Source organism: Cryptomeria japonica, chromosome 1 (genome assembly GCF_030272615.1).
Source record: "Cryptomeria japonica chromosome 1, Sugi_1.0, whole genome shotgun sequence".
Classification (NCBI taxonomy): domain Eukaryota; kingdom Viridiplantae; phylum Streptophyta; class Pinopsida; order Cupressales; family Cupressaceae; genus Cryptomeria; species Cryptomeria japonica.
In genome coordinates this window covers 314983735-314991779 of record NC_081405.1, presented here as the reverse complement: position 1 = coordinate 314991779, position 8045 = coordinate 314983735, and the positions used below count along the sequence as shown (strand labels likewise).

General features: G+C 35.8%; 1 protein-coding gene across 1 annotated transcript; it reads left to right on the top strand.

Moving 5' to 3' along the window:
* Positions 1-6723: 6723 nt before the first annotated feature.
* LOC131070612 (uncharacterized) lies at positions 6724-7071 on the top strand. The gene has a single exon (XM_058006192.2). It carries the CDS (start codon positions 6724-6726, stop codon positions 7069-7071), a length of 348 nt encoding a protein of 115 aa, XP_057862175.2.
* Positions 7072-8045: the final 974 nt, after the last annotated feature.

The window sequence follows — 8045 nt, the reverse complement described above, 5'->3', positions numbered from 1 at the left end:
TTATGTAATGCAATATTTGAAGTACTCATTTAGATGTTTCAAGTTTGTGTAAAAGATTTAATACCATTTTTACAAAGTCTGAATCAAGTGTTTTAGTTGGTTCTATGGTATATTTCATGTTTCATTAATGTATTTCATCAAGGTGTTAAGTCTCAGTCATCTGTGCATACTGTGAATTAAAATTGTCAGGTTCATAAAAGTATATCTTGTTAAAATTTGTCACACTCTGATTCACCCCCCCCCTCTCAGAGTGTTTCCACTTCCAACACATATTATATGAGTGTTGTACTTTACTAGAAAGTGTCTTTTACACATGTTTATGAGGGACCTAAAATATCGCATAATGAGAAATAAAAAATATTAAAACATTGTATATTAAAGCAAGAGGATGTATTGTGTGAGCTTTCAAGTTTATTCAGTCAGTTTTAAGATATTGCATGGCACCAGGAATCGATTAGTTGAATTTGGATGAAAGGATCACTTATCCATTGAAAAAACTATTTTGATCTTAAATTATTCCATTTCTGAGTAAGTTATTTTCACATGTTTATCATTTATTGTAAAAAACCTCAAACGAAATTAGATCCTAAATTCTTTTACTTCTTTATTTCTCAGTAAGTTATTTTTTACATGTTTATCATTTATCTGAAACAAATACTTAAAATAAAAATTTAAATTGATCTTAAATTCTTCCACTTTTTTATTTCTAAGTTATTTTCCATATATTTATCTTTTATCTGCCACCAAAGTTCCATTGGCACTACAATGTTGGTATTTATCTTTTTCTTATTTTTTTTTCTGGATTGGATTGTGTATGCAATTTTTTATCATCAACATTTGAATCACACTCTGTTATTCATCATTAGGATGAAAAAGAATTCCAAAGAGATGAAAAATACAAAACACAAAATGATGAAGTAAAAATATATCTTATTATGAAGGAATGCCCTCAAAAAAAGATCTTAATTTGCAATACATGGTAAAAGCCTTAAAAAGAGGTGTGAAAGAATCATGTATTCTTTGGTGGGAAACAATAAGTTTTTTAGTATAGCCTCTCACAAGAATAGGTTTTTCTTTAATAGTTCTTATATTTCGATTTGTGAGAATGCATACTATTCATATTGTTTAATAATTAGTTTTCTAATTTTTTGTTTTGTGTTTTTTCTATTTTGTGAGAGAACTAATTATTCACATTTAGATCCATAAGACATTGCACTATAATTTTTTTTTTGTCAATCAAGAGTATTTTGCAAAACTGGGTTGGTGAGAGATCATATAATTTTTTGGATTTTAATCTACCATACTAAAAAAAAAAATCTACCTTTGAAATTTAAGAAATTGTCCCCTGATCATTTGCATCAATAAGAACCTTTCCCTTGGATTTGATTAGTAAGGAGTCTTTCTCTTTTTCCATTTAGGGTTTTTTAATCTTTGTGAGCTTTCTTCTTTCAACCATATGGGTTGTTCACAAATCATGCTCATTCAAATTTGTAAATGATGGTTCTTCTTTCTAATTTGAATTATTAAAATACTTTGGTGTGTTCCACTTTGTGTTTGTTCTTTCTGTAAAGACGTAAAACATAATTTCAATAATAGAATGTAATACTTTTTGTTCTTAAATAAACTCATAATTCCTTAAATAAGTCTATTTACTTCCATTATTTCATCCTTAGTTCTAAATGATCATTTCCAATGATATCATTATAAACACGAGATTGCTTTAAGGAGATATAGATTTTTTATTGAATAAGAAAATGTAGTAGTATTTCTTTCATATCTACATACAATACTTAGGCCTTTCTAATGTCTTAAGTTCAATAACAAGAAAATATAAAGTAAAGGATGAGATGCATCCTTTGATCTGCAATCCAAGTTATCTTCAATGCGATTTTTAGGATGAAGACGAGAACAAGATTCGGGTTATTTTTCCACCTAACCTTTAAGCTTACACTTCCCTAGAATTCTTGGTCAATCAAGAATACCCGACCCTGCATGAATTGCTTAGCGAAAAAAATTTGATAGACAAGATGGGATCTGGTGCGTGCCTAGAATGATACATGCATTTTCTATTTTCTAATTCTATTAATAAACAAGCAAGTTCAGTCAAGGATATGGTAAAGAACATAAATAAACCATCTATTTCAATGGTCAATTAGTTACTCGACCGAGTATAATGCCATGCATAGGAAAAAAATAGTTTGGAAAAGCAAACTATTCTCTCTATGATTCCACATTCGACACCTGCCTCGAAAGGTAACTTTCCCACAAACACAAGCCTATCTAGCTTTTTCTATGTTCATATGAAACTTAGAATAAATATAGAAAATACAATCTTTTATTTTTCAATTATAGCTTCCTATTTCTCGCATGATAAAAATACAATGTTAAATAAGATAATCTTTCGTTAAATAGAAATAGGAGGTGTATGCGGGAAAAGTAGCTCGATGAAACGAAAATTACAAAATCGGGACTAGGCCACACACCAATGGGACTCTTGGTGCAAGGTATGGAGTTGTATGAAATAGGTCAACTTCCCAAGGGATGTTTCATTGTTTTCTATCTCACAAGACCCCTTAAGCCAATTCCTTTGCTCTTAGATCACTGAGCAAAGTGACTTAGGGATGACAATCATGAGAATAAGGGATGCTTGAGATCAATCTAACATGAATGCAATCCTAAATATGCATGATATTAACAAATATGAATTAAACTAGTATGCATATGATAATAAGATGAAAAGATTAGTAAAAGAACTATCCTAACATGATATACTAGCTTAATATGATTATTATTATAAAGATAAATACTTGTTAAATGCTTATAAGATTATTTCTATTCAAAGAGGGATTGAAATGCTTGATAAAAATGAGTATAAGTGTGATACTAAAGACTTGGATCCTAAAATGGAGGAAAGAGAGCTCTATTTATAGGAAAAATAGGGAAATGGATGGTCAAGATTGGTTGATCTTATCAAGGGCAAGGATTGAAAGTTAACAATCCATGCACTCAATTCTCACCAATGAAATGGTGACAATTGGCAACAAGAGACAACTTGAGAGGAGATGTAAGAAGCATTAAATGCTTGAGAAGACCTCATGGTTACCTTAGAAGGCAAGGGTTAAGGTTAGGTTAAGAAAACCTATTGGATAAAGCTTTTACCCAAAGGATAAACTTTTGTGCAAAGATTAAAGGAATAACCATGGTCAAAACAATGAATGCTTGATGAGACTCCTGGGTTAGATGAGGGTTAAGTTAGGCAAAAAGTCTCCAACCATGTAAGAAGGTTGAGTTAACCATTAATGGTTATGTAAGAGGCTTACATGGTTAACTTGTTGAGGACATAAAGCCTTAATGGTTATTGAAGACTTTAAGGGTTTGAGAAGTGACTTCCCTTTGTTTAGCGATGTGACAATGTTTAGTAGATGGGTTAGGCTAATTTGGAAGGGTTTAGAAGAATTTAGAAAGGGTTTAGAGAGGCAAGTTGGAGATGTAGGAAAATGCAAGTGGATGGAGGGTAATTTTAATTAAAATAAATTGCTTTATTTCAACAAAATAGATGCAAGTGGAGGATTTCCATAAATTATATTTATTTATTTGAAGTGAACAATTTAATTAAATGTAAATTTAATTAAAAAAGTAGAAAGGGGATTTAATTAAATAATGTAATTTATTTAAATAAATGATTTGAAAGGTCTAGATGAATTTAATTAAATAAATTAAATAACTTATTTAATCAAATAGATGAATGTGGATGATTTAAGTAAACCGAATTTAATTAAATAGAGGAATGAGAATAAAATGAACATTAAATATTCATTTAGGAAAGTGGCCATTTTTATACGTCTACATATTACCCGTCTTTGAAGTGACATGTGTGCACATGTTGATTAGAAGAAAATTGATGCGTCGTCAAAATTTGATGTGATGTTGAAATGTCGATGTCATGTCGTAGATTTGATAAATGGTATTGATAATGCCCCCTCGGGAGATGAATCAAAAAATTGAAAGCTGGTTGTTGTTGATAATTGTTGTAGACTTAAGCGCATTTTAAAATTTTGACTGTGTTGAATGCATGCTAATTGATTCATCTCCCAATAATGATGTTTGTTAGGGTTATAAGAGAGAGCACGAGAAAAATACATGTCCATCCTATGAATCCTAATTTATTTTTACCGTACAAAACGGTGAAAAATGATTTTATTTGCATCATTTGTGGTTGTTGACTTTTGGAGATAGTGACATTTGGAGAGTGACAAAATACCAGTTCCCTATGCTTTGCACTAATTCGAGAGCTTTCGTTGATACCAGAGGCCCACCATGTATGGTCCACCTGTCAGTCATCTAAATTTTGCCCCTTTTACCTTTTGTTTGGTCGATTTTGAGCACGTTTTTCATGTTTTGTGTCAGATTTTCACATGTTAGCGCATAGGGTTAATTTCATAGTGTATATGATAAAACCTTTAGTGCACAGGGTTAATGAATTAGGGTAGCGTCGCGGGCTATTGGGTAGCGTGTCACAAGTTTAGGCTAGCGCATAGGGGTAGGATAGCGCATATGGCTAATAGGGTAGCGCATAGTGGGAAAAGGGTAGCGCATAGAGTAGACCTAGTGTGTAGGGGAAAGATGGTGGCACATGGGTGGAACAGGGTAGTGCATAGGGTAAGTCTAGCATGTAGGGTAAAGTTTATAGCACGTAGTTGAGTTTAGCTAGTGCATAGGTGGCAGCCTAGTGCATAGGGAAGATGTCTTAGCATGTGGGCAGAAAAATGCAGCGATTTAGGAGGAAAATATGATGATGCACAGTAAAATTAGAGGAAGGGAGATAGGTTGGGGTGTGTATGTGTTTGCCAAGTGTTTTCGGATGGGTGCCCTAGCCAATCTTTGTGTCTGCTATCCTGATGCATGATTTTTTGATTTATGTGTTGAATTTGCTTTTGCTGTTGAAGTTCCAGGCTGACTGATTTGAATGATGATCCTGATTTTCTGTTTGAGGTGGATTTTTAATTTTTGTGAGTTCTGATCTATGATTTGCGATATGGTTCATAATATGAGTTGGGCGATATGGATTTTTGATTTGAGTTTTTGATATGCATTTGATATTCAATATGAAACTTGATTTGGTTCAAGTTGATATGGGATGTTGAATTTGATATGGAGTTTATTTTCGATATGAAACTTGGTTTGATTTGGATTTGTTTCAAGTTGATATAAATTTTCATTTTGAGATGGGTTTGATTTTCTGATATGAAACTTGATTTGATTTTCGTTGTTTCAAGTTGCTATGAAATTTGTGATTGGATATGGGTTCAATTTTTGATATGAAACTTGATTTGATTTTTTGTTGTTTCAAATTGATATGAAATTTGTTATTGGACATGGGTTCAATTTTGGATATGAAACTTGATTTGATTTTCATTGTTTCAAGTTGATATGAAATTTGTGATTGGATATGGGTTTGATTTTTGATATGAAACTTGATTTGATTTTCATTGTTTCAAGTTGATATGAAAGTTGTGATTGGATATGGGTTCGATTTTTTATATGATACTTGATTTGACTTTCATTGTTTCAAATTGATATGGAATTTATAATTGGATAAATTGGATTTGATGTGGGAACTGATATTTGGACATGTTTTTTTTGCTATAGGAGTGGCTTGGGGTTCTTCAGTCGTGGGAGCGATTTTTGAGGCCATGGTCTTTGATTTCGTGATTGACACAAGCAGATAGAGATATTATTGAGAGATGTGGGTTGTCCTCTTTGTTGGACATGCCTCGGTATAGCATTAATTAGGGTTTACTGACAACATTGGCAGAGAGGTGGCACAGTGACACCAACACTTTTCACTTGGCTACGAGTGAGATTATAGTTACCATAGAGGACTGTTATCAGATTCTATGGATTCTTATGGTAGGGGCACTATTGCCTTATGAGAAGACCAAGGAGGATGGGATCGAGGTGCTTCGCCAGATTTTCTGTGATGAGCATATTTGCAGATATGAGATCCCTTGGTGGGAGTTCATAGACTTTGATTATGCCCAACTACCATCAGTACTGGTAGGTTTTGTAGGTGGCTTCTTGTGTCCCGACCGTAGGTCGAAGGGACTGGCAGTGGGATGGGGGCTAGTTCTAGAGGATATGGTGACATAGGGTCACCAGTTTGCATGGGGGTCCTGCATGTTGGCCCATTTGTATAGAGATTTGCATCAGGTGGTGTACTTAGGATACAATAGTTTATCGTTTAGGGTCACATTATTACAGGTGTGGGCTTGGGAGCATATTCCCATAGTGAGGTCACTTGCAGATAGAGATAGGCCATTTGGTCATGCCTATGCATATGCATATACAGAGATAGTTGTCTAGCGTAAGCTGGGAAAGCTAGAGCATTGGAGGAGGGTGCTGGATGATATTGATACGGTTATCTAGAGACCGTATATGGAGTATGAGGTATGGGCAGAGGATGGGCTAGAGATTCCCTATATATACATGTCACAATTTTTGATAGGGCGGACGCCTTTTATCATTGAGAGGTTCTTGCACAGCTAAGTTCAGCGACACTATGGTTGACAGAAGGGCATACCACAAGGAGCATGCTTATATGGTCGTCGGAGGCAGGATGTGCCAAAGTGGCGTCTAACTATTGATAGTGCAGTGGCAGTGGAGGAGTATATACATTTGGCCAGATAGATTTGGGACTATGGGTATGGGGTGGTAGATGCAGGGATGACAGAGGAGTTTGTTGCGCTCTTCATGGCTCATGTTGTAGCACAGATATGTGATCTAGCGGAGATGATTCCCGCTTTTGATGATGATGAGGATGAGCAACCCGAGAGGCTAGGTGGACGGAGAGAGGAGGGAGAGGAGCTTGAGGAGGGATTTGGGGATGGTGGAGGGGATGACGGGGAAGATGGTAGAGTAGGTGGTAGAGGGAGACGAGGAGATAGAGGAGGAGATGGAGGATTTAGAGGAGATAGAGGGGTTAGAGGGAGGAGAGGAGGTGGAGATGGAGGGAGGGTTGGAGTAGTCAAACGAGCAATTGGGGAGGGAGGGAGGGGAGCTTTGGTGGTCTGAGTTGGTGGAGTTGGCCAAGCAGGTGAGGTTATAGCACTTGTGGGTGGGATGGATGAGTTTAGGTGTCCGACCCAGAGGAGGAGATCAGATGTGCTATCTCCACCGACACCTAGGATAAAGACAAGGATAGGGGGTACCATAACATAGGTACCTATTCAGATGTGGGTACCCAACCATTGAGAGGATGCACAAATTAGATCCTTACAGTTGTGAGTGCAGAAGCTTCAGGCACAGGTACTAGCGCAATAGCATCAGATTATACAGGTTACTGCAGAGCGGGATATAGTGATGGAGCACCTAGGTCAAGCAGAGGCCTGAGCGGATAGCTTGGAGAGAGTGGCGGCTGGTGGTTCTGTGAGAGACACTTTGAGAGAGATGCAGTATGCAGCCAAGGACACTGAGTACTACCAGTGTCTATATGAGGAGGTGGTTCCTAAAGATCACAAAGCTCCGAGCTATACTGCGGTGAGATCCAGTTGATCTAGGCAGACGCATTCAAGGACGAAGAGAAGAGGTATGACCGAGCTGTCTTGACATGATCCACCCGGAGATCCAAGTGCTGGGACATCTATTGTGAGATCATCAGCCTTAGGGGATAGTCATACTTGAGAGACTTTGTCTTCATTGTATTTTGATCATTGTGTTGTATTTGGACAGACATGACATCTTTTGTATATTTGATCATTTTTGAGATATATAGATGACACAAATTTTCCAATCCACATGTTTATGTGTTTTTCCTATGGATGATGATTTATGCATTGATGTGATGGTTTTATGATGATGATACAATGCTTAGATAAATGCGTTTGATTTGATTTTGATAGATGTGATTGTATGATTCATGATGCAATGGGATGTGATTTGTGAGATGTATGATAATGATATGCTGTGAGATGTATCTTGAAAATGAGATGTATGATAATGTTATACTATGAGATGTATCTTGAAAATGAGATGTATGATAATGATAT

Coding starts and splice junctions, on each gene's coding strand:
- LOC131070612 (XM_058006192.2), top strand. CDS start 6,724: ATGACAGAGGAGTTTGTTGCGCTCTTCATGGCTCATGTTGTAGCACAG.